This window comes from Terrapene carolina, unplaced genomic scaffold (assembly GCF_002925995.2).
Source record: "Terrapene carolina triunguis isolate 2854851 unplaced genomic scaffold, T_m_triunguis-2.0 Scaffold311, whole genome shotgun sequence".
NCBI lineage: Eukaryota > Metazoa > Chordata > Testudines > Emydidae > Terrapene > Terrapene triunguis.
The window spans coordinates 467,877-495,632 of NW_020664662.1; the positions used below are offsets into that span (position 1 = coordinate 467,877).

Here is a 27,756-nt window from a genome sequence, read left to right on the forward strand (position 1 = left end):
CCTGAGGTCTCTACTCTGTTCTCACTCCAAGGGGACTTTTGCCTCAGAATTTGGCCTTGTTTTGTACATCTACTGACACCTTTCATCCTGAAGGCTCCACTGTGCCACTGAAATGCAGCCACCTAAGGGCTGAAGCCATCAGCCGGGCCCTAGGTGTTGACAGAAAAGAGTGACATTTTTGCCAGTGATACTGGAGCAAAATCATCCCTTGCGGCAAGGGTACTGGCATGTTTAATAGCTTTGCATAGCGGAAAGGACCAAAGACCCATTGTGCGTCCCATCACACCCACGTTGCATTGAGTTTGTCGAGCAGGTGAGCTCCTCAGCAAGAGATGGATACCTGTGAATCCTGAGATGGAAGTGTCTTCCCTGGGAATCCCCCTCAGGTAGCCGTGCCCCACACCTCTCTCACCCCAGCATCTGCAGCAGCATCCCACGCTGACAGCCAACACAGGAGTGTGCACTGTTTATAATACAGCTTTGAGCAATCCCAGCAGTGTTCACTCAGCCTCTAGGGGAGAAGCAGCATTTGGATGTAAACAGGCTGGACAGCGGAGGCATTGTAGCCAAAGTCTCTCTTTCCATGTCTGCGGTTCTGTGTTCTTTATCCATCTTTAGGAGTAAACAGTAATTAAGGGACCTTCTCAATGGGTAATGAGAACTCTGGGGCTCTGTGCTGAGTCAGAGAGGAATTGGCTGCTCTGTGTATTTGTGTATATTTAAAAATTATAGTTGATTGGTATGAAAACTAAGGATAATGCCTAGGTCTCCATAGGGTCTGATACCAAGTAAATGGCCAGGATGGATGCGTATATAGTAGACAGACAGATCTGGAGAAAGATGTCTGAGGGGAGACACTAGCAGTTTTTTTCAGGTACATAAGGCTATCGCTAAGAGATCAGAGATCAGTAATTTTCATAAGCAACTGTTATCATACTGTGTAGCACCTTTCATTGAAGGATTCTGAAAATACCTAACAAAGGAAAGCCACTATGAACATATCCCCATTACACAGATAGGCAAACTGAGGCACAGGGAGACAAGAATTTGCCAACGTCACACAGAGATTGAGTACCATTATGACAGACAGAACCCAGGAGACCTGACGTCCCTGCCATAACCAGTCTCTCCATCACGAAAGAGGGAAATGGACACCGCCTTTGGCATATCCCCATCCTCTCAAGGTGAATCTGAGGTTTTCAGAACCAGTTGGAGATTGTGAGCTTCCCGCTCATGGGAAGTGTGAACTCTGGGACTCCACTTCCGCTCCCACTCAGTAACCTGCCATCCCATCACAGTCACTGGGGTGACTTCCAGCACTGCCCCGGCTGGAAGGCACTTGGATTCCCATAGCTGAACTCTCTGCCTGCTCCTCTGGCTCATCGGGGGTATTTCTCCCATGCGGAGCATCTGGATTTTTCAGGACTGGAATGAGAGTGAATAAAGTCTCCTATTCGAGCCCAACAGGGGGCCGTGTGCACCTGTATTCAAGTTACGAACACTCTGTAGCTGGCCAGCATGGTTTGACTTTCATCTGTAGCTAAAGGCAAAGCGGGGGCAGGTAGGCCCTGATTTGGCTGGATTATTGTGCTGATTATTTATGACATTATTTGTGTTGTGGAAGCCTCTAGAGGCCCTGCTCCAGTTCAGGGCCCCTTGTGCTGGGCCCTTCACACACACTGAAGGAGAAACAGCCCCTGCCCCAAGGAGCTTATCAATCAAATTCAGACAAGACACAGCTACTGTGTGTAACAAACCAGAAAGGGGGCAGGTGGGGAGATGGGGGAGGAACAGCACTAACAATGGGTGGTTACACAGGCTGCTGGGTGGGTGTGAGACAGCTGAAATGCACAGCCCTGCCCTGGCTGTTAGAAGTGTGTCCTGGGCCATTAAGAGCAGAGCACGTGTTCAGGGAAACTAGATTGGAGCTAGCGAGAACGGGCCATTGAATGGAGGCTGCACCAGACACACAACTGGGAGCGCGTGGCTCTCCATTAGCTTTTGTAACCCTGCTTTAGTTCTAATCACACGTCCCTTCTTAGGGTGCAGACTGAGCCTCCTTCTCATGAATTCCTAAGACAAGCCCTGGAGACCAGAGGAGAGGACAGAGAAAAGAGGGCTGGGGTGAACAACAAAGGAGCCATCCTGGAGATGGAACAACTGAAAGCCCCCAAGGAGTTGAAAATCTCAAGTAATGCAGCACACTTCAGGAAGGGGTTCAAACAGAGTTTTGAAATACAGCTAAGCAAGCAAGTGGGTTCGGTGAGAAAGAAACCAGCAGAAAATTGAAATCATCTTAAACATTGCAGGACTTGAGGCAGTGGACGTTTTTATTAGCATGCAACTCAGGCTTTGTCTACACTAGCACTTTAATCAGTAAAACTTTTGTTGGTCGGGGTGTGAAAAAAACACACCCCCTCACCTACAAAAGCACTAGTGTGGACAGTGCTAGGTCAGCAGGAGACACTCGTTTGGGGTTGTTTAATTGTGCCGGCAAATGAGCTCTCTCCCATATTCATAGAGTGGCCAGACGGGAGACATTACTGTGGCAGACTTCTCAGAACCCCCCGTTGTTTTTGTGGATACAGACTTACACGGCTACTCCTCTAAAGCAGTACATTGATAGAATTATGGAAAACCGCTCCCCAGAAGAGTAACACTAATAAATGAGTGTGCCCCAAATTAATGAGCAAATCTGGTAACAGCTCGAGCCAGTACTTTGCCAAGTTCAACCTCCTGGTCCCTTCCCCTGCCAACTTTTTTACTATTACTTTTTGAGTCTTTGAGTCTTTGACTAGCTGTTCCTAATTATATTTTTGCACTTCACTTGCTAAAGTTTATGTTCCTTTTCATTTTCCTCACAAGGATTTTACTTCCAGTTCTTCGAGGATGCTGTTTTGTCTCTCTCTGCTTCTTTTACTTTGTTGTTTAGCCACACTGGCACTTTTTGGGTTCTCTTACTATATTTTGTTTTTTTTTTTAATTTGGGGTATATATTTCAGTTGAGCCTCTATTATGGTGTCTTTAAAAATTCCATGCATCTTGTAGTGATTTCACTTTTGGCGCCATACCTTTTAATTTCTGTTTAACTAACTTCTTCATTTTAGTGTATTTCCCCTTTGTGAAATTAAATGCTACCATGTTGGGCCCCTCTGGTGTTTTCCCTGCCACAGGGATGTTAACCTGAATTATATTATGGTCACTACTACCAAGCGGTCCAGCTCTATTCAGCACTTGGACCAGATCCTGTGCTCCACTTAGGACTAAATCAAGAATCGTCTCTCCTCTTGTGGGTTCCAGGACTAGCTGCTCCAAGAAGCAGTCCTTTAAGGTGTCAAGAAACTTTATCTCTGCATCCCGTCCTGATGTGACATGTACCCAGTCAATATGGGGATAGTTGAAATCCCCCAATATTATTATTGAGGGTTTTATTTTTGTAGCTTCTCTAATCCCCCTGAGTATTTCACAGTCACTATCACCATCCTGGTCAGGGGGTCAGTAGAATGTCCCTACTCCTATATTCTTATTACTCGAGCATGGAACTATCATCCATAAGGATTCTATGGCACAGTTTGGTTCATTTAAGATTTTTACTTCATTTTATTCTGCACTTTCTTTCACATATAGTGCCACACCCCCACCCGCACGACCTGTTCTGTCCTTCTGATATATTTTGTACCCTGGTATTACTGTGTCCCATTGATTATCCTCATTCCACCAAGTTTCTGTGATGCCTATTATAACAATATCCTCGTTTAATATGAGGCACTCTAGTTGCCCGTCTTATTATTTAGACTGCTAGCATTTGTATATAAGCACTTTAAAAACTTGTCACTTTTTAGCTGTCTGCCATTACATGATGTAATTGAACGGGACTCTTTTTCATTTGACTGTTTCTCATCAGATCCTACTCATATATTATCATCTTCCATCCTCTCCTCCTTACTAGGAGAATCTCCATTACTAGATAATACCCTATGGGATGACTATGTTTGAACCACGTGCTTCTCCACACCTCTCGGCTTTCCCCCAGCCCTTAGTTTAAAAACTGCTCTAAGTCCTATGTTAATTTTAAGTGCCAGCCATCTGGTTCCATTTTCGTTGGAGCCCAGCCTTCCTGTATAGGCTCCCCCATTCCCAAAAGTTTCCCCAGTTCCTGATAAATCTAAACCCCTCCTCCCTACAGCATCGTGCCATCCACACATTGAAACCTTGCAGTTCTGCTGTCTAATGGGCCCTGCATGTGGAACTGGAAGCATTTCAGAGAATTCTACCATGGAGGACCTGGACTTCAATCTCTTCCCTAGAAGCCTAAATTTGGCCTCCAGGACCTCTCAAGAGATCTGCAACCTTTGCACAAGGCAGGCAAGTCACCATGCGGTTCTCCAGGTCATTGCAAACCCAACTATCTATGTTTCTAATGATCAAATCCCCCCTAACTATTACCTGTCTCTTCCTAATAACTGGAGTTCCATCCCCTGGAGAGGTATCCTCAGTATGACAGGAGACCATGACATCATCTGGAAGCAGGTTCCCAGCTGCTCTAGTTTGAAGTTCTTTTCCCCTGAGATTTTCATCTTCCTTAAAAGCACAGGGGCTGTCAGACTGGGGGTGGGACTATTCTACTCGGTCCCAGAAAGTCTTATTTATATATCTCTCTGTTTCCCTTAGCTCTTCCAGTTTAGTCACGCTGGTCTCCAAAGCCCATACACGGTCCTTAAGCACCTAACTCCCAGTAATTGGGGTCTCTAGGGGCCTGGCTAATGAGCTGGGGAGAGGTTCGTTTTTTCTCATGGGACTGTCAGCTGTGCACCCTCTCCTGGTGCGAGGTGCCCAGGACAGGTCAGTGCTTTCTAGTGACAGACCTGATAGAGAGTTGGGAGACTCAGAGCCAAAATCTCTGCTCTACCTGATTTGGACCAGGGACTTAAACACAGGTCTCCCGCATCCCACGTGAGTGCCCTGAGCACCAGGCAAATGGCCATTCTGGGTGGGGTGCTCAGTCTCTCTGTCTGGAGCTCTTCCACTTTGTACAAATAAACCTTCAGTGGAGCAGGGATTTGAATCTGGGTCTCCCACATTCCAGGGGAGGGCACTAAACTGCTGAGCTATTGGATATTCTGGGGGTGCACACACATGGACACACATGCAAACACTCACATGGACCCATGCCCACACACACACACACGTACACCCATGCACACATACACACACGGATGCCCAGACACACCCACAGATGCACACACACAGCTATGGACACACCACACATGAACACACACGCAATCCCAATCTGCAAGGCCCCACAGGGGAGGTGTGGTCTGAGAATGCCTAACTGATCGGGCCTGCGGGGGAGATGGGCCGGGGGAACACCAGAATTGAGACCTGAGCAAAGACTCTGAGCAGCTGGTTAGCTGTGGAGCAGCGTCAGCACACAGGCTGCTTTGTGCAGGCTACTGGCAGAACCGTAGGCTCCTGCAGGGTTAGGCAGCAGATGAGACGGGACTTGAGAAAGGCAGTGGCGCCTAAGTTCAGTATTTACCTGAGTGCCTTTGTGGATCTAGCCCTGGCCACCTTTCTGGAAGATGCTTTAGTCAAACACAAGTTGAGGTTGTTCAAAGCCAATGGGGATTACTGGCTATGGTTGGAGGAAACACTCAAGTTCACCGACATCCACCTCTCACTTTTAAAGAACTTTTTCCTCTTTTATTTGTACAAGGAGCAGGCTCACTGTGGCAAAACAAGCTTTTTATCAGCTCTTCCCATCCTCCCGTGGCTCTAGTGTCCCAGCTGCTTGCCCTGCTAGATCCAGGGCAATGTCCTTAATTTAGGTGGCTAGCAACTGGAGCACTATCGTGGGAGGACAACATGGTGTGATGCTGTATGATTGAGTAATGACCATTTTTATCATTGTTGCTACCACAGGTATACAACTGCAACAAATATTGTACAAAGTATGTCCTGTCAGGTGCCAATGGGAAAGTTATGATTTGCAACGTATGATTATCTTGTTTATGTGCATGTAACACCTTTGTGTCTGAAGTTATGATTATTGGTGATGTACAGGTATCAGAGGAGCAATGCCAGTTCATATCCAAAGCAGTGGTGCTGGGGGGTCATTACTCCCAGTTCTTATTCTCAGCTCTGCCACTGACTCATTGTGTGATCTTGTGTAAATCTCACCCGCCTGCCACACAACCCTCAGCTGCTTTTATATGGCTTCCCGGCTTCCCTCCCTGCTCCTCTGTGGCATTTTGGTCAGAGCACTGTGTCCTCACTGGTTTCAGAGCGGTAGCCGTGTTAGTCTGTATCAGCAAAAACAATGAGGAGTCCTTGTGGCACCTTAGAGACTAACGCATTTATTTGGGCATAAGCTTTTCGTGGGCTGAAACCCACTTCATCAGATCCATGTAATGGAAAATACATTAGGCAGGTATAAATACACAGCACATGAAAAGATGGGAGTTGCTTTACCAAATGGGAGGTCAATGCTAAATGAGCCAATTCAATTAAAGTGGAAGTGGGCTATTATCAACAGTTGACAAGAAGGGGTGAATACCAAGGGAGGGAAAATCACTTTTGTAGTACTATGAGGCCAATGCAATCAAGGCGGTCCATTTCAAACAGTTGACAAGAAGGTGTGAGTATCAGCAAAGGGAAATTACTTTGTGTAGTGACCCATCCACTCCCAGTCTTTATTCAGGCCTAATTTGATGGTGTCCAGTTTGCAAATTCCAGTTCTGCAGTTTCTTATTGGAGTCTGTTTTTGAAGTTTTTTTGTTGAAGAATTGCCACGTTTAAGTCTGTTATTGAGTTTCCAGGGAGATTGGAGTGCTCTCCTACTGGTTTTTGAATGTTACAATTCTTGATGTCTGATTTGTGTCCATTTATTCTTTTGCATCTGGTTTGGCCAAGGTACATGGCAGAGGGGCATTGCTGGCACATGATGGCATATATCACATTGGTAGATGTGCAGGTGAATGAGCCCCTGATGATGTGGCTCATATGGTTATGTCCTATGGTGCCCCTTGAATAGATATGCGGACAGAGTTGGCAACGGGCTTTGTTGCAGGGATAGGTTCCTGGGTTAGTGTTCTTGTTGTGTGGTGTGTAGTTGCTGCTGAGTATTTGAACCTGAAGTGAGATGTGGAGCAGGGGCTGGGCATTGGAGGAAGAAATTGGGCAGAGGTCAGAGCCTCAGTGGTCCATTTAATAGAAATTAGACAGGTGGAATCGCAATGATTTAAGGAGTTGAACACAGAACAATTCCCTAGTTTGTCACACTGACACAGCACAGGAAGGCCAGGAAAGGATTTAATGTCTTTTTGACTGTCTAATAAGTGACTCAGGGAAGAGGGCCCAGCACCATGTTACCAGCCAGCTCTGCAGAGAGCTTAGTCTGAGAGCCAGAGCACCAGGAGAAAACTTTTAAGTCCCCTTATGAGTAAAGAGATGGAGCAGTCTGTCCCGGATCTGTTTGGTCCTCATCCCGTAGATGATGGGATTCAGCATGGGGGGCACCAGGAGGTACACCTTGGCCATGAGAATGTGGAAATGTAGGGGCACATTGTGGCCAAAACGGTACGTGAGTAAGGAGAAAAGACCTGGGATGTAAAAGGCTAAGATGGCGCAGAGGTGGGAGGCGCAGGTCCCAAAAGTCTTAAGTCGGGCATCCTTTGTGGGGAGGCTGAAGATGGCTCTGAGGATCTGGATATAGGACATGGCGATAAAAAGCACATCCACACCAGTCACAGAGAATATCACAAAGAGGCCGTAGTAACTACTGACGCGGATGTCGGCACAGGCCAGCTTCACCACGGCCATGTGCTCGCAGTAAGAGTGGGGGATGATGTTGGTTCTGCAATATGGCCACTGCCTCGCCAGTAAGGAATAGGGCAGTATGATCATGCCACCATGCAGCACCACGGCCAGGCCAATCTTGGCCACCATGCGGTTCGTCAGGATGGTGGAATGTCTCAGGGGATTGCAGATGGCCACATAGGGATCAAAAGCCATGGCCACAAAGATCCCAGACTCCATCACTGAGAAGCAGTGAATGAAGTACATCTGGGTGAGGCAGGCACTGAAATCGATCTCCCTGGAATTCAACCAGAAGATGCTCAGCATTTTGGGAATTGTGCACGTGCATAGGGCCAAGTCGGTGACGGCCAGCATGCAGAGGAAATAATACATGGGACCATGAAGGCTCGGCTCCCTCTTCACTATTAATAGGGTAGTGAAGTTCCCCAAGATGGCTATGGCATACATTGTGCAGAAGGGGATGGAGATCCAGACATAGGCCGCTTCCAGGCCAGGAATGCCCAGCAGGATGAAGGTGGAGGGGTTGGTGAAGTCACTTGTGTTGGAATCTGACATGGAGTTGGTGAGAAGGTGTCCAACTCTGAGACAGAACAGTGTCTCCTGAATGTATTGTACGTCCCCCTGACTTCCTGTATGTGACCAGGGTCTTGGGTGATGGTCGCATTACAAATTCCTAGGTGGAGAGACAATGTGAATATGAGACACTACATGCACAACTGGAGGCTGTTCTCATGGGGGAAGCAGATTGGTCGCTCTTCAGACACTTAGAAGTGACATTTTCATTATTCAGATAAATGAATTATGAAAAACTGACCCTAATAATGCCACTTCCATATCTGATGGTGCTCCATGCATCAATAATTCCTACATGAGGTGGTGTGGGAACCCTTAACAGACACCAGCAGGAAACATGGGTATGGATAGTGGTTATCTGTCATTGTTCCTTAATGTAGTGAAACCCATGCTAGAGAATCCATTCTGTAGGGAGTTCCCCATTTACCCGGTTGCTCAAAATCTAAGAGTGGAAAAAACCCAAACCTGTGTGAGACATGTACTGGGGGAAATATCCCAGGTAGAACATGCCTCAGGGGAAAGACCTGGCATCACTTATATCAGCTCAATGGAAACACCTGCTCATTCACAAAAGTGGCCAAAACAAAAGCAATGATCAGATGCCTGTGGAATGGGATGAAGAATAACTTGCGCTGGACATGCACTCAGTTTTGGTCTATAAAGGATATTGCAGATAGGAAGGGGGTTTCCAAGAGGCTAGGAAAATGGGGGGGCTGCTATATGCAGATAGACTGAAAAGTCTGGGACTGTTTAGTTGAGAGAAGAGACAAAGAAAGGGGTGTATGATAGAGGAGTGGAAAATAAAAAAATGGAACGGATTACATACAAATGGTCAAACAGAGAACTATTCCCAACAAGTAATATCTATAGACACTTAGTGTTTCAGAATGGCTAATTCCTCAAAGCTGAGGAAAAATTTCAGAAAAACTTATTGGGAGAAAAAAAATAGGTAGAAAACTGGGAAGGAAAAATTGGAATTATATAAGAAGCATTTATTAGATAGCTAGAAAGCCACAATTCCATAGTCAAAAAAGTGGACAGTTTTGGATAAAAACCTGGTTCAGTGACAAAGTGAAGACATTTGTGAGGTTGGGGGGGGGGAGACAGCAATATATAACATATGAAAAAACGGGAAATAAATAGCAAATAATACAAAATTGAAGTTGTGAAAATTGATCATGGACATTAAAGACATCAGGGGAAAATCCATGTGTGGCAGGTCTAAGGATCACAAAAAGGAGGTTATTTGGTATATTAAGAAGAAAAGAAATCCTAGAAAAGGTTTAGGCCAATTCCTAGAATGAGAAAGGAAACTTTCTAATGTTGCAGAAAAGATAGATTTGTTCAATAAATACATTCGTTCTGCATTTGAAAAGAAACAGCATGAGGTACTCATATCATGTGAGGTGATTACATACTTTCCAGTCCATTAGCAGTCAAGGAGGGTGTTATATAGCATCTACAATAGAACCTTAGAGTTACGAACACCAGGGTTACAAACTGACCGATCAACCACACATCTCATTCGGAACCAGAAGTACACAATCAGACAGCAGCAGAGCCAAACAAAAAAAAAAGAGGCAAATACAGGGCAGTTCTGTGTTTATCATAAACTACTAAAAAATAAAGGGAAAGTTTTAAAAAAAGATTTTGCAAGGTTAGGAAACAATGGAAAAGCTGGTCTGGGATTAGTTTAAAAAAAAAGTCTAGGAATATAATTAATGCCAATCAACAACAGAGTTTATGGAAAATCAGTCTTGTCAAATAAACCCAATTTCATCCCTGAATGAGAATACAAGTTTGGTCGATCAAGGGGACCACTCAGATGCATAAAGTTTGATTTCTGTAAAGCATTTGCTTTAGTAGGGAAAACATTCAGATAAAACAAATGAACACTATAATATCAGCAGAAAGAACGAGGAGTACTTGTGGCACCTTAGAGACTAACACATTTATTCGATCATAAGCTTTCCTGGGCTAAACCTCACTTCATCAGATGCATGTAGTGGAAAATACATTAGAAAGATATATATATACACACAGAGAACATGAAAAAATGGGGGTTGCCAGACCAATCGATTAAGGTCTGACAACCCCCATTTTTTCATGTTCTCTGTATATCTATCTATCTATCTAGATAGATAGATATATAGATATATATAGATATATATCTTCTTACTGTATTTTCCATTCCATGCACCTGATGAAGGGGGTTTTAGCCCACGAAAGCTTATGCTCAAATAAATTTGTTCGTCTCTAAGGTACCACAAGTACTCCTCGTTCTTTCTGCTGATACAGACTAACACAGCTACCCCTCTGAAAACTATAATATCAGTAGAGGATATGTAATATGGACTAAAACCTGGCTAACTGACAGGGAAGTGGTGGATTCTCCAGCTCTGCATGTCTGCAGAGCCCGACTGGATGCTTTCTTAGAAGATCTGCTTGAGGGCTTGTCTGCACATAAAATGCTACAGCGGTGCTGCCACAGCGCTTCAGTGTGGACACTACTGACACCGACGGCAGGGGTTCCCCGGTCAGCATAGGTAATCCACCTGCCTGAAAGGTGGTAGCTTTGGAAGAATTCTTCCATCGACCTCATGCTGTCTACACCAGGGTTACGCTTATATAGCTACATCTCTGAGGAGTGTGGATGTATTTACTTTTGCAAAGAGAGATGCAAATGCAGTTTGGGATTGCATTAAGAGAGGCACAGAATGCAAGTCACAGGAGGTGATAGTACCACTCTACTCAGTGCTGGTTAGGCCTCAGCTGGAGTACTGTGTCCAGTTTTGTTCACCTATGTACAGAAAGGATATAGAGAAACTGGGAAGGATATGGAAGCGAGCAACAACGATGATCAAATGGATGGAATATAAGCAAAGGCTGAAGGAACTGGGTGTGTTTTGTTTGGAAAAGATGAGATTGAAGGGGTACATGACAGTGGTCTTCAGATACTTTAAAGGAAGCCATAAAAAAGATGAAGAAAAATTCTTTCTTCCCACTGAGGGCAGGACAAGAAGCAATGGGTTCAACTACAGCAGAGCAGATTTAGATGAAATCTCAGGAAAAAAAACTTCCTAACTGTACTAACAGGAGGACAATGGAACAGACGCCTCAGGAAGTTGTGGAAGTTGCTTCGCTGGAAGTTTTCCAAAGGAGGCTGGATAGCATCTGTCTGGAATGGTTTATACAGAACACAACTTGCATCTTGGCAGTTGCTTAGACTAGCTGAGTCTTGAGGTATCTTCTCACCCTTTGGCTCTATGTTTTAACAATGTAAAATACTACCATAGACCAGGCCTCAGTCAAACACAAGTCATGGGGCTTAGTATACGTGTAACTGGGTGAAATTTAATGGCCTGTGTTATACAGGAGGTCGGACTGGATGATTAAATGGTCCCTTCTGGCCTTAAACCCTATGAATCTATTGATAAATAAAGGAGATCAGGCATTTATATGTGCTATGTCTCATAAAACACAGACAAGGGAACACTGAATTACATTGAAAGTCTAAACTATAAAACGGATAAGAAAATTGTTTACATAATACATATTTGGCCAGTGGAACTCCTTGCCACAGATATTATTGCAACAAAGAGCTTAGCTGAATGGGATTCACAAATGGATTGGCCACTGTAGGTAGTTCTGGTGGCCCCACCATTAGTTAAGGTTGTCTGACACCTTAACCTAGGAGACCTCATTTTCAGTTGCTTATAAGTTTGCCAGACTTTTACCATTTGGACTGAAATTTCCCTCAGTGCGTGTCTGCTTCTGGCTGAATTGTTTTTTTTTTTAAAGTTTCCAACCTAAGGGTTCAGCCGACTACTCAAATGAAGCTAGAAGAGACAATGTCTTGCCCATGTTGAAAAATTCTAAGAATTGTTCCAGTGAGGAGCCCTAGCACCTCCATGATTTCCAGCAGATAACAGTCATCCTGTTACCAGCCAGAGCCCTGAAATGCAAGAGGAGGAGGTGACAGACTCTGCGCATTAACACACAGCTGGCTCCTGAGCGCTTTACTCTGGTCTTTCTCAAAGGAGAGTTTTGCTTCAGTGGAGCCTGAGCAATATACAAGCCAGGGCCTTAGAATTTGGGCTTGTATTATACATCTACTAATGCCTTTTTTCCTGAAGGATCCACCGTGCCACTGAAATGCAGCCGCCTTAGGGATAGAGGCCATCAGCTAGCCTGGCGGGGGGCAGGGGACACAGCTGTGAAGGACATTTTGGCCCATGATAGTAGAGCAAACCCATCACCTCTGGCAAAGGACCTGGGATGTTTAATGGCTGTGCGGAGGGAAAAGGACCACACACTTACTCTCTATCACACCGTGAACATGTTTCACTGGCTTTGTTGAGCAGGTGAGCTCCTCAGCAAGAGATGGGTATCTGTGAATTCAGAGATGGAAACGTCTTCCTTGGGAATCCCTCTCAGGTAGCCGTGTCCCACACCTCTCTCACCCCAGCATCTGCAACAACATCCCACGCTGAGAGCTGAATTGGGGGTGTGACCTGTTTATAATATAGCTCTGTGCAATCCCAGCAGCGTTTGCTCAGCCTGTAGGGGAGAAATACGCAAACAGGCTTGAGACCAGAGAGATTCTAACCAATCTCTCTCTTTCCATGTCTCTACTTCTGTGCTCTTTAGGAGTAAACAGTAATTAAGGAACCTTCCCAAAGGGAGATGAGAACTCTTGGCCTCTCCACTGAGTCAGAGAGAAATTGGCTGCTCTTTGTATTTGTGTATATTTTAAAATTATAGCTGATTAGTAAGAAAACTAGGAATAATGCCTAGGTCTCCAGAGGGTCTGATAGCCTGTAAATACACAGGAGGTCTGGGTAGATAGTAGACAAACAGATCTGGAGAAAGATGACTAAGGGGAGACACTAGCAGTTTTTTTTCAGGTATATGGGGCTATCACTAAGTGATCAGGGATAAGTAATTCTCATCATTAACTATCACAATACTGTAAAGCACCTTTCACAGAAGGATCTTCAAAATACCTTGCAAAGGAAAGTCACTATGAACATATCCCCATTACACAGATAGGTAAACTGGGGCAAAGGGAGATGTGACTTGGCCAAGGTCACACAGAGAACAACAGACAGAATCCAGGATCCTGACTTCCTTGCCATAACCATGGTCTCTCTATCAGTAACTGAACTCATGAAAAGAAGGAAATGGACTCACACTCTAGCATGGTCTGTTCTTTGGGTAGATGTTATGGATTTCCCCTGAAACTGGGGTACAGCCAAGTCCTCTGGCATACTAATCTGGGCTCGTTTTCACACTGTGAGTCTCTGACAAGTGGCAAGCTTCACCAGGTCTTGCATTTACACTGCCATACACAGGCAGGGATACACCAGCTGCACTTATATGAATGCTTTCACCACTCATGAACCAACAATAGAGAGGTTCCAGCCCATTCCTCCCATCTCCCCAGCCTAGCACCCCAGAGCTGTACCATCTTGCCCTGGTCTGAAGCTTGAGCAGTGTAATTTTATTACCCAGTCTACCCTTCCCTTGATGCAGAGAGGACAATGAACCAGCCCATATTCCTGAGCATAATGCTATTTTGCATTTCACACATTAAAGTGTCGCAAACACTGTAGTGTTACCTACCGGTGTTCTTGCAAAGTTCTGTGTATCTTTTAACAATTTGTAGATCAGCCTAATGATATTAAAAGTCAGCAAGTGTGCTTGCTCTGGGTTGCTAGAAAACCTCTTTGTGTATCTTTGTACCATTGTTAAACATTGGACTTTCCAGCTGGGGAAAACTCAATACTGATATTCATCAATGCCATGAGGTGGGGTGCTTCAGCTTCCTCTTCCACACAGCAGACAAGGTTCATTATGTTTTCCCAACTATGAGAAGCTTTGAGCCTGTTTACAGGTCTTAGCTGAGAAGCAGTATCCCCATAGGGCTTCTTTTTTACTACTCATACCATGTCCAAATGCTTTTCCCCCAAAATCATGCACATGATACCTTTTCATAGGCGTTACCATCAGTATCGAATTCTTTGTTATAAAGTTCATCATTACCAACAAACTTTGCATCATGAGATTGAACAATAACACAAAATCTTTTATCCGAGGTACACTTTTCTAAGACTTTTTATTTTGTCACACCTTCTGCTTGGACATTGTGTTTCTTCAAAACCCACCGTGACTTTCAACTCCTCTCTGAACCGTAACATGTGTTTATTAAGTGGTTTTCCTTTTCCTCTCAGTGTCCCTGTCAGAAGGGTTGTGTAATTTCTGACTAACAAAACCAAACACCCTTGCCCCGCCCGTTCTCTGAGGTCCCACCTCTCTCACTCCATCCGACCTCCCTCAGTCGTTCGCTCTCCCCCTCCCTCCCTCCCTCTCTCATTTTCACTGGGCTGGGAGGGCTGGAGAGGGTCCCTTGTAACCCTGCTTGTCAGTAGGGATCTCAGTCAAAAGGTCATCTTTGGGGTCTTGGTATATCGGGGTCTATTGAAGTACGGATGTAGGGGGAATTTGTCTGCTGGCTAGCCCTCTGTGGAGCTGCTTCCTAATCCCAGGTTTATGCCAATGCAAAAAAATCCAGCTCCCCCGTTTGGGCTTTTCTTGTGATCCCCACTCTAAGCACTGAGACTAACCTGCTTGCTTGCATATATATCTTTTCTTACAGTTTAAGTATTTGGTTTATTGAAATAGGTTAATAAATGTATATTAAAAATACGTTTGGCTGTAATGCAAGAGACCTACAGGCCATATCCTGTATGCTAAACTAAAGCAAAGTTAGCATATCTATATTAAGACCTTTTACTCAGAAAGCAAAGGTGACCTTTATCTTGTTTATCCTATACCCAAACAGATAAAGTACCCACGCTTATGTCTATGACCTTTTATTTAGACCAATAGACAATGGAGAATGGCATAGGGTTTTTTTTTTTTCAACGTTGTACCCACAGACTCAACAAGTGCACCACAAGAGACTGATGTGAGTACATACCTGTCATCAATACGCACATACATACTAGCCTATGGGGTAAGTGACCCTAACACTTCTGTGGGTGAGGAATGAAATTTGGGCATAAGAGGAAGGATTTCTGGCATTTGCCCTATAAAAGAGGTAACCCACCTCAAGAGAGGACTCCATTTTCTCACTTTACTCCATTCTTACTTACTCCATTTCTATTCTTACCTATTCTCTATCTAGTCTATCTATCTACAATGACTGCTGCTATTAGTAGGCTATACTTGTTCTTAAACTTTAAGTTTCAAGGGAACGAGGCTAAGCGCGGTTTCCCTAAGTTTTATTCTTTATTAGGTTTTGATTTTAAGTTTAAGTTAGTCAAGTAAACCCTAAGTTCACTTTAATAGCTCGTAGCATTAGTTTCTTCTAAGCCCTGCATCCCTCACTCAAAAACGGAGAAGCCTGAACTGCAAAGCTGTTCCTGTGTCTCTTACCACCAAGTTATCAAGGAAGGGTGTGCGTATATTAATCAAAGCTTTTTTTGCATATAAAACTATATTATCATATGTTTCTTTTGAATAGCAGTAATGCAATTGTAACTTTGTAACTCTGGGTATTTTACCATTTACTTACTGTTATTGATTTTAATAAAAAGTCTTTAAGGCTATATCTGTCTCAGTGTGAGCTTCCTGTCAGACCCCTGAAGGTCCTTTGTAAATTCTGTGGAGCCTGATTCAGGACAAGAACTTTATCTTCTGATCAAACAGATTGGCGAGCCTAAAACCCATACTAATTAATATTGATAATAATTATTAATAGTATTAATAAATTAAAATTAAATAAAAAGTAAATTAATAAATTAAATTCCCATATTATCCAAATTAATATTATCAGTACACCCTAAATCAGGCTACACCACCCCCTTCATTCAGCTGCTTTATGTGTCTTACCAGCCCAGGGAATTTCTTTCTCCCCTCTGTGAGGTGGGTCATAAGTATTTCCACAGACAACCATTTATTCAGTGGGATCCACATCCTGTCTTAAAGAGACAGAGTTAGTTTTCACAAGCACGTCAAGAACAAATTCCTGAATAATCAGGGACTGGATTGAGGTACCCTCCATCACCCCTCTCTCTATCTCCAGGAGGTCCGTTGTGTGACTGCTCCCTTGGGAAGTCAGTTACACAGTTTCCTCTCAAAACCTGAGCCACAGGTTGAGTGGCTGAGTGCACAGATGCTTAACCAGCCATTCTGTCCTGGGTATCCTCCCCCATGTGATGAGTGAGAACTCATTCCTGTTCTCCCACTATTCCTCCCGCAGTTTCCTACTCTGGGTCCCCCTTTAAGACACATACCCCAATGCTCTCTAGGGTGGGATCTATCCCCTGCGTAGCCATAACTGCCTCACAACTAACAGCCTGGACAGTTGTCTCACTGACAGACACTACACGCTCCTCCCTCCATGAGGTGGTGTTACCTCCTGATGCAGTGTTAAGGGAAATCTCACCCACCTCTGTAGTGGTTTCTATGATTCCATCACCCTTCTCTGGGCTCCCCTCCAGGACAAATCTTCCTAAGCTCCCAAGCATTGGATTTGTCCCTTGTTTAGCTTCAACCTGGACATTTTCCTCCCTGACAGGGAATAGACTCTCCTCCCTCCCAGAGGAGATGCTTCCTTCAGCTGCAGGGCAGGAGCTGGTCTCAACCTCCCCCACTTCTGGAAGCATTAAGCTTCTCACTGCTGCAAAGGAATAAAGACTTACTCCCATTTCCTTAGCAGTTGTTAGGACTTTCCCCTTTCCCTCTGGGGTCCCAGGAGAATGGTCCTTCTTCTTAACAGTCTGAGTTATACAGAAGGAATCATTACCAATGATCATATCAGTAGGGTTATTATAACCTACACACACTGATTACACAGCTTCCAAACCTCATTTTGTATGTGCATTTTAGCCAAAGGCACAAGGATTTTGTAACATCCTAAGAACATAAGAACACTAATATCCTACTAATAAAATCTCTGCCATCTGTCCTGTCAATATGTCACCTTTTTGAACTATACTCCACCTAAGCACAGAAATGTCTGCCTCTGTATCTTTCCACCCAATGTGTTCCATGCCATTAATCCTGACGGCCTTGATGTTTTTCATGCCTTGGTGTGCAGAGGCTAATTTTAAATCCCAGTATCATACGTGACAGGTGCCTAAGGGGCTTCTGTGCTCAGGGTTGCAGCATTTGCATGGGCTACCTGCTGCCTGCTGTCTCCCAGCACAGGGCATTTATTCCTTAGGTGATCAGTGGAATTACACTGATAGCACCTTCTGGATTCGTCTTTTTTACCAGAGATTTTATTCTGGAATTAGAGAAATGAGGTAAAATGGATCCCTATGTCCCACCAGGTTCACTATATCCTCGTTCCTGATCTAGTGCTGCCCCGTGATATGCAGCAGGTATTGAAGACTACAAACATTGACAACTTCAGCCCAGAGTTCTTCAGCCTCCCTCAGCCCCAAATTTTGCTTCCATCCACTGGAGCTTTCGTATCCATTGTTCTATAGATCTGCAGTTTGTAGTAAGGTTGCGGTCCTGACATCCCCACAAAGGCCATGGACAGAACAGGGCAGTAGTTGCTGCTATATGAGCACCCACATTTTTCAAGCAGACTCCAGCCCTGTGTATGAAGCTGCCACCTCCCCAGCATTCCTCGAGACTGGTTAATATTTTACTGCGCTTATGCTGAATGAGCACCAGCCCTATAAGGGGCGAGAGGGGCAAGCGCGATGTACTTGCAGGTCTGGGAGGAAAGGAGAGACAATAGGGGGAAGGGAAACCTCCCCCTGGGGTGGGTGCTCTTCCTCATCCATCCATGGCCTTGCCACCCTCTGCTCCATGGGCCCCACCAGACTGCATCTAATGCAGGCCAGGCCAACCCGCTCATCTGTGCATGATGGGGGGCCTGCTGCCAGGGTTGGAGCAGCAGTGATGGCAGAAGGAAGGAGGGGTGAGTACAGGGAAAAGGCCACCAGAGATGCTGGCAATGGCAGGGCCGGTATTGTCCTGGTTCTTGGAGTTTCCAGATGCCCCTCCATGTAGGGGAAGGGGGCAATCCCTCCACACATCCCCCGTCGCCCATCAGAGGTAACACCAGCCCTCCTCCGAGGAGTAGGGCACCAGGTAATGGACCCCTTGGTAGGGCACCAAGTAGGAGCCCTCCAGCGCCACCCCATCACACAGCACCGGTGGCAGTTGGAATTGGATCTGCTGGCAGAAGGACAGGATGTGATGGAGGATAAGGTCCTTACAGCCCTATGGGGAGGCTTGAGAGTAATATACCAACCAAATAGGTAAACAAGGTGAGCAGAGACCAGACACTTGAGTTTTTAGAACACTAAAAACCAATCAGATTCTTAAAAACAGAACTTTATTACACCTCTACCCCGAAATAACACTGTCCTCGGGACAAGAAGGATGTGGAAAAATTGGAAAGAGTCCAGCGGAGGGCAACAAAAATGATTAGGGGTCTGGAGCACATGACTTATGAGGAGAGGCTGAGGAGAGGCTGAGGGAACTGGGATTGTTTAGTCTCCAGAAGAGAAGAATGAGGGGGGATTTGATAGCAGCCTTCAACTACCTGAAAGGGGGTTCCAAAGAGGATGGAGCTTGGCTGTTCTCAGTGGTGGCAGATGACAGAACAAGGAGCAATGGTCTCAAGTTGCAGTGGGGGAGGTCCAGGTTGGATATTAGGAAACACTATTTCACTAGGAGGGTGGTGAAGCACTGGAATGGGTTACCTAGGGCAGTAGTGGAATCTCCTTCCTTAAGGTTTTTAAGGCCCGGCTTGACAAAGCCCTGTCAGGGATGATTTAGTTGGTGTTTGTCCTGCTTTGAGCAGGGGGTTGGACTAGATACCTCCTGAGGGTTCTTCCAACCCTAATCTTATATGATTCTATGAGAGGCAGACTGGGTAATAAAGTTACACAAGTCAAACTTTTGATCAGGGCATGATGGTACAACCCTGGGGTCCTAGGCTGGAGAGCTGGCTGGAGCCTCTGTATTGTTGGATCATAAGTGGTTAGTGAAAGCACTCATGTAAGTACAAGTGGCTCTGTCCCTGTCTGTGAATGGCTGTGTAAGTGCAAGATCTGAGATGACTGCACCTTTTCAGAATCTCACAGTGTGAGAAGGGGACCAGACTGGTCTAAGCATTATCTGTAGTTTTCTTAGTAATCAAATATAATTTTTAAATATACACAAATACACAGAGCAGCCAGTTCCTCTCTCACTCAGCACAGAGCCCCAGAGTTCTCATCTCCCTTTGGGAAGGTCCCTTAATTACTGTTTACTCCTATAGCTGGATAAAAAATACAGACGCGCAGACATGGAAAAAGAAAGATTGGCTAGAGTGCCTCTGGTGTCCAGCCTGTTTCCTTTTAGATATCGCTTCTCCCCTAGAGGCTGAGTGAACCTGCACTGGGATTGCACAGAGCTATAATATAACAAGTGCACACCTCTGTGTCAGCTCTCAGCGTGGGATGCTGCTGTAGATGCTGTGCTGACAGAGGTGTGGGACACGGCTACCTGAGGTGATTCCCAGGGAAGATGCTTCCTTCTCAGTATTCACAGGTACCCATCTCCTGCTGAGGAGCTCACCCCTCTGAAAAACCCAATAGAACATGGGCGTGATGGGATAGAAATTAGGTCTGTGATCCTTTCCAATCTGCACAGCCATTAAACATCCCAGGTCTCTGGACACAGGTGGTGAGTTTGCTCCAGTATCACTGGCCAAATTGTCCCTCTTTGCTGCCCCCTCCACCCCAAGCTGATGACCTCCAGCCCCAAGGTGTCTGTATTTCAGTGACACAGGGGATCCTTCAGCATGAAAGGTGTTAGTAGATGTCCAATACACGACCAAATTCGGAGGCCATGGCCCAGAGTTTCTTCAGGCCCCCCCGAGGCAAACGTCTCCTTGGAGTTAGAACTGAGAAAAGACCTCAGGGGCCAGATGTGTGTTAATACACAGAAAGTGTCACCTCCTCCTCTTGCATTTCAGGGCTCCGCTGTTAACAAGTGAGGGGGAGGGGAGGTGTTACCTGACTTTAATTCGCTGGAAAGCATGGCGGTGATAATGCTTCTCACTGGAACAATTCTACGAATTGTTCAACATGGGCAAGACATGTTTTCTAGCTTCATTAATGAAGTCAGCAGAACTGTAATGCCTGAAACTTTCAAAAAACAATTCAGCCAGAAGCAGAAACCCAGTATGGGAATTTTTCAGTCCAAACAGTGACAGTTTGGCAAACTTATAAGCAACTGAAAATAAAGTCTTCAAATTGAACGTGCCAGACTGCCCTAACTAAAAGTAGTGCCACCGTCACCACCTACAATGGCCAATCCATAAGAAAATAAGAACATAAGAATGGCCATACTGGGTCAGACCAAAGGTCCATGTAGCCTAGTATCCCCTCTTCTGACAGTGGCCAATGCCAGGTGCCGAGGAGGGAATGAACAGAACAGGTAATCATCAAGTGAGCGATCCCCTTCTTTCCCATTCCCAGCTTCTAGCAAACAGAAGCTAGGGACACCTTCCCTGCACATCTTGGCTAATGGCCATTGAAGGACCTATCCTCCATGAATTTATCTAGTTCTTTTTTGAACCCTGTTATAGTCTTGACCTTCAAAACATCCTCTAGCAAGGAGTTTCACAGGTTGACTGTGCATTGTGTGAGAAAATACTTACTTTTATTTGTTTTAAACCTGCCTATTAATTTCATTTGGTTACCCCTAGTTCTTGTGGTATAAGAAGGAGTAAACAACACTTCCTTATCTACTTTCTCTACACCAGTCATGATTTTATAGACCTCAGGCATATGCTCCCTTAGTCGTCTCTTTTCCAAGCTGAAAAGTCCCAGTTGTATTAATCTCTCATCACACAGAAGTGCTTCCATACCCCTAATAATTTTTGTTGCCATTTTCTGAACCTTTCCCAATTCCAATATATCTTTTTTTTTAAATAGGGTGACCACATCTGCACACAGTACTCAAGATGTAGGCGTATCATGGATTTATATGGAGACAATATGATATTTTCTGTCTTATTATCTATCCCTTTCTTAATTATTCCCAACATTCTGTTTGCTTTTTTGACTGCAGCTCCACAGTGAGTGGATGTTTTCAGAGAACTATCCACAATGACTCCAAGATCTCATTCTTGAGCGGTAACAGGTAATTTAGACCCCATCATTTTATATGTGTAGTTTGGATTATGCTTTCCAATGTGCATTACTTCGCATTTATCAATACTATATTTCATCTGCCATTTGGCTGCCCAGTCACCCAGTTTTGAGAGATCCTTTAATAGTTCTTCACAGTCTGAATAGGACTGGTCCCAGAACAGACACCTGGAGGACATCAGTATTTACCTCTCTCCATTCTCAAAACTGACCATTTATACTATCCTTTTTTTCCCTATCTTTTAGCAAGTTACCAATCCATGAGACGACCTTCCCTCTTATCCCATGACAGCTTACTTTACTTAAGAGCCTTTGGTGAAAGACCTTGTCTAAGGCTTTCTGAAAATCTAAGTACCCTATATCCACCAGATCCCCCTTATCCACATGCTAGTTGACCCCCTCAAAGAATTCTAGTAGACTGGTGAGGTGTGATTTCCCTTTATAAAACATATGTTGACTCTTCCCAAACAAATTATGTCTAGCTACATGTATGACAATATTGTTCTTTACTATAGCTTCAACCAGTTTGCCCGGTACTGAAGTCAGACTTAGAACCCTCTAGCTGCCGGGGTCAACTTTAGAACACGTTTTAAAAATTGGCATCACATTTGCTATCCTCCAGTCATGTGGTACAGAAGCTGATTTAAATGATAGGTTACAGACTACAGTTAATAGTTCTGCAATTTCACTTTTTAGTTCCTTCAGCACTCTTGGTGAATACCATCTGGTCCTGGTGACTTATTACTTTTTTAATTTATAAATTTGTTCCAAAACTTCCTCTAATGAGACCTCAATCTGGGACAATTCCCCAGATTTGTCACCTAAAAAGAATGGCTCAGGTTTGGGAACCTCCCTCACATCCTCAGCCGTGAAGATCAATGCAAATAATTCATTTAGTTTCTCCACAATTGTCTTATTGTCCGCGAGTGCCCGTTTTTCATCTTGATCATCCAGTGGCCCCACTGGTTGTTTATCAGACTTCCTGCTTCTGATGTACTTAAATAAAATTATGCTCCTAGTTTTTGAGTCTTTGGGTGGTTGTTCTTCAAATAATTTTTTGGCCTTCCTTGTTATATTTTAACACTTAATTTGCCAGAGAGTTTATTCTCCTTTCTGTTTTCTTCAATAGGATTTAACTCCCACTCTTTAAACAATGTCTTTTTGCCTCTCACTGCTTACATTACATTGTTGTTTAGCCACTGTGGCACTTTTTTGGTTCTCGTTTTATGTTTCTTAATTTGGGGTATACATTCAAGTTGTTCCTCTATTATGGTGTCTTTAAAAAGTTTCCACACAGCTTGCAGGGATTTCACTCTTGGCGCTGTACCCTTTAATTTCTGTATAATTAACCTCCTCGTTTTTGTGTAGTTGCCCTTTCTGAAATTGAACACTACATTGTTGGACTGCTGTGGTGTTTTCCCTGGTACAGGGATGTTAAAGGCAATGAGTTCCACAGGCTAAATATGGATTCTGTTAACAATTTTATTTTCTCGCTGTTATAGGTTCAGATTTTCAATGTAATTGAATGTTCCCTTGTTCGTGTTATGAGACACAGTAAACATTATTGCCTGATCTACTTTCTTTATTGATAGATTCATAGGGTTCAAGGTCAGCAGGCATGATTAAATCATCCAGTCTATCCTCCTGTATAACACAGGATATTAAATTTCACCCAATTGCCCCTGTATTCATCTCCAAGACTACTCTTTGACTATGTCCTGCTCCTCACTAGGAGATTACATTGTAAAATCATAGAGCCATAGGATGAGAAGGGAACACAAGAGTCATCTAGTCTAACCACCTGCCATGATGCAAGATTTATTATGACTAAACCACCCCAGACAGATGACTTTCCCTTCTCCTTTAGAAAAACTCCAGTGAAGAAACTTTCACAACCGCCAGAGGCATCTGTTCAATTGTTCTCCAATTCTTACAGTTAGGAATTTTTTTCTGAAATTTCATCTAAATCTGCTAAATTGTAGTTTGAATCCATTGCCGCTTCTCCTGCCCTCTGCGGCAAGTTAGGACACCTTTCCTCCAGCTTTTTATGGGAGCCTTAAATCTATTTGAAGACTGTTATCATGACCCCCGCTTAATCTCATCTTTTTGAAACTAAACATGCCTGGTTCCTTCAGCTTTTGTTCACATGGCTTGTATTTCCTCCCTTTCATCATCTTTGTCACTGGCCTCTGGATATTCTCCAGGTAATCTACATCCTTTCTATACAGCAGTGACCAAAATTGGACTCACCACTCTAACTGAGGCCTAACCAGCGCTAAATAGAGTGGTACTATTTCCTACTGTGACTTGCATGCTATGCCTCCACTAGTACAATCTAACATTGCACTTGCCTTTTTTGAAGCAGTAGAAAAAATCCAACCTCTGAGAGATGTAGTTATAGCAACCTATCCCTGTGTAGACACCATGAGCTCAACGGAAGAATTCTTCCCTCAATCTAGCTACCACTTCTCAGGGAAGTGGATTACATATACTAATGGGAGATCCCCAGCCATCAGTGTTAGTATCTCCACTGAATTGCTATGGCAGTGCCACTGTAGCATTCTAAGTGTAGAGAATCCCTCAAGCAGATCTTCTAGGAAAGGGACCAGTCTGGATCTGCAGACATGGGGAGTTGGAGAATCCACCACTTCCTATCGCAGTTTCTTCCAACGGTTAATCACCCCAGCTTCTAGACATTGGTTCTTGCTCTGCCTTTCTCTGCTCGATTACAGAGCCCATTAGTAGTATTGAAGATGAATAAATGAAGCTCTTTAAGTCTTTCACTGACAGGCATTTTCTCCAGCCTCAAATACATTTTGTAGCTTTTTTCTGCCCCCTCTCCAATTTTTCAACATCCCTTTTGAAATATGGACCCCGGGACTGGATGCCATGTGCCGAGGTAAAATCCTTCCCCTGCTCCAAATCACCACTCCCGTTTATGCAGCCGAGGATCAAATCAGCCGTTTTGGCTGCAGGTTCACACTAGGAGCTCATGATGAGTTGATTGCCCACAGTGACCCCTAAATCTTTTCCAGGTCTCTGCATTCTATAATAATTTTGGGGGGCTCTGCTGCTGCTTGACTGCCTACTTCTGGTTCCGAATGAGATGTGTGATGGATTGGTCATTTTGTAACTCTGGTGTTTGTAACTGTAAGGTCCTATTAAACATGTTCTTTAACACCCTCCTGAACAGCTAATGGACTGGAGAGTGTTTCATCACCTTTGGTGATATGAGTACCTCATGCTGCTTCTTTACAAATGCAGAACAAAAATATTTTTGAACACATCTCCTTTTTCTGCAAGATGAACAAGTTTACTTTCTCTGTCTAGGAATCAGTCTAAACTTTTTCTAGGATTTTAATATACTTAATAACCGCCTTTTTGTGATCCTTACCCCTGTCAAGCAAGGATTTTTCCCTTATGTTTTTAACATCCCTTATCAATTTTCATAACTTACAATTTGTATTGTTTTCCATGCCGCTGACCCAGTGTTTGTCCAAAGTTTTCTCTATTTTCTTGACTGTGGAATCATGACTTTTTGAATATCCAATCAACTCTTCTGAAAGAACTCCCAATTTTCCTTCCCATTTTTCTGTCTAAATTTTTCCTCACAATCAGTTTTACTGATAATTTGCCTCAGCTCTGGGGAATTAGCCCATATGTAGCAATAAGGGTCTATAGATATTACTGGTTGGGAACTCTTCTCTGTTTGTCCATTTAAATGTCATCAGTTTATTCTTCATTTTGCTCTCCTCTATCATATGCCCCCTTCTTTGTCTCTTCTCTAAACTAAACAGTCCCAGACTTTTCAATCTGTCTGCATATGACAACCCTTTTAGAGAGACTGGGTAACCAAAACTAAGTGCATATCCAGAGCAGGTTATTCTTCATCCCATTCCTCAGGCATCCAGACATTGTCTTTGTTTTGGCCACTGCTATGAATGAGCATTTGTTTTCATGGAACTGCTATCAATGACACCCAGGTCTTTTCCGTGACATATGGTCTATTTGGGATGTTTTCCCCTGGCACATCTCTTGGCAATGGTTTGCAGTTTTCCCAATCTCAGATTTTGAGAAACCAGGTGAATGCAGAACTCCCTACAGCATGGACTCTTTAGCCTGGCTTTCATTGCATTAAGGAACAATGATGGACAATCAGTATCCACACTCGCGTTTCCTGCTGGTGCCTATTAAGGTTTCTCAGACCATGACATGTAGGAATTATTAATACAAGGAGGCCAATAAGATATGGAATTGGCCTTAGTAGGGTCATTTCTTCATAATTCATTTATCTGAATAATGAAAATGTCATTTTTCAGTGTGTGAAGAACGACCAATCTGCCTCACCCATGAGAACAGCCTCCAGTAGTGTATGTAATGTCTCATATTAACATTGTCTCTCCATCCAGGCATTTGTACTGAGATCATCACCCTGGAGCCTGAGCATATACAGGAAGTCAGGGGAACGTATGGTACATGCAGGAGACACCGTTCTGCCTCAGAGTTGGACACCTTCTCCCCTACTCTATGTCAGATTCCAACACAACCGACTTCACTAACCCCTCCACCTTCATCTTGCTGGGCATTCCTGGCCTGGAGACAGCCCATGTCTGGATCTCCATCCCCTTCTGCACCGTGTACATCATAGCCATCTTGGGGAACTTCACCATCCTGTTCACCGTGAAGACAGAGTCGAGTCTCCATGGGCCCATGTACTGTTTCCTCTGCATGCTGGCCGTCACCGACCTGGTCATATCTACATCCATCGTGCCCAAAATGCTGGCAATATACTGGTTCAATTCCAGGGAGATCGATTTCAGTGCCTGCCTCACCCAGCTGTACTTCATTCACTGCTTCTCAGTGATGGAGTCTGGGATCTTTGTGGCCATGGCTTTTGATCGCTACGTGGCCATCTGTTATCCCCTGAGACATTCCACAATCCTGACAAACTCTGTGGTGGCCAATATTGGCCTGGCCATGATGCTGCGCAGCGGCTTGCTTGCATTGCCCTTTCTCTTCCTGGTAAGGCAATGGCCATATTGCAGAACCAACATCATCCCCCAGCCGTACTGCGCACACATAGCCGTGGTGAAGCTGGCCTGCGCCGACACCAGTGTCAGTAGTTACTATGGTCTCTTTGTGGTATTCTGTGTGATTGGTCTGGATGTGATTTTTATTGCCCTGTCCTATACCCAGATCCTCAGGGCCATCTTCAGCCTCCCCACAAAGGACGCCCGGCTCAAAACTTTTGGCACCTGCATCTCTCACCTCTGTGCCATCTTATCCTTTTACATCCCAAATCTCTTCTTCTCCCTCATGTACCGGTTTGGACTGAATGTGCCCCTGCATTTCCACGTTCTCATTGCCAACGTGTACCTCTTGATGCCCCCCATGTTAAACCCCATCATCTATGGGGTAAGGACCAAACAGATCCGGGACAGGCTGCTCCGGCTATTTACTCATAAAGGGACCTAAAGTTTTCTCCTGGTGCTCTGGCTCTCAGATTGAGCTCCATTCAGAGCTGCCTGGTGACATGGTGCTGGGCCCCCTTCCCACAATCACTGACTGGGTAGCCATAGTGATAGTATATCTTTTCATGGCCTTGCTATGCTGTGTCAGTGTGACAAACTGGGGAATCAGTCTATGTACAATGTATCAGTCATCTCCACCTCAATCCCTCGCAAGCTGGACTTGCTCTGCTCTGGGGCTGGGACTGGAACTGCTGCAGCCTGACAAATAGCCTGTGGTGTGTGCTGTGAGGATGCAGCCCTGTGGCTGACAGGCCAGTCAGGAGCAGAGAGAGAAGCCAGGAAACCGTATAAAAACAGCTGAGGGTTGGGAGCAGGGTCATGTGGTAGGTGGATGAGATTGTGCATCATACATCTTGTAGGCCCTAAAGCTCATCTACAAAGTAATGAGTGAAGAGACCATTGTGTGGCTTATTTCCTTAGATTTCAGTTCCCTTTTGTTCCTCCCAACTGGGGGCCTGTAGCTGGCAGGGTCCCTGCAATGGGGATGGGCTGGGACCCCTTTACCCTGAGCTAGGCCTTGGGGTCAGGGGAAGGGATCAGCTTTGAAGCTAGGAGGACAACAGCTAAGAGATGTGGAAGGATAGGCCCCTGCGTTAGCTGGGAAGGCGGGATGCTGGGATGAGGCCGGGGTGGCTGTGGTAGTTCAGAGGGATGGAGATAAA

The 27,756-nt window shown here is 44.6% G+C and overlaps 2 protein-coding genes across 2 annotated transcripts; one reads left to right on the forward strand and one right to left on the reverse strand.

The window, feature by feature from the left end:
- Nucleotides 1–7,425: 7,425 nt before the first annotated feature.
- On the reverse strand, nucleotides 7,426–8,379 carry LOC113407757 (olfactory receptor 52R1-like). Its single transcript, XM_026657815.1, has one exon. It carries the CDS (start codon nucleotides 8,371–8,373, stop codon nucleotides 7,426–7,428), a length of 948 nt encoding a protein of 315 aa, XP_026513600.1. The 5' UTR covers nucleotides 8,374–8,379.
- A 17,711-nt stretch (nucleotides 8,380–26,090) lies between these two features.
- On the forward strand, nucleotides 26,091–27,038 carry LOC112112769 (olfactory receptor 52R1-like). The gene has a single exon (XM_024208817.2). The coding sequence runs from the start codon at nucleotides 26,091–26,093 to the stop codon at nucleotides 27,036–27,038; it is 948 nt and encodes a 315-aa protein (XP_024064585.2).
- The last annotated feature ends 718 nt before the right edge of the window (nucleotides 27,039–27,756 follow it).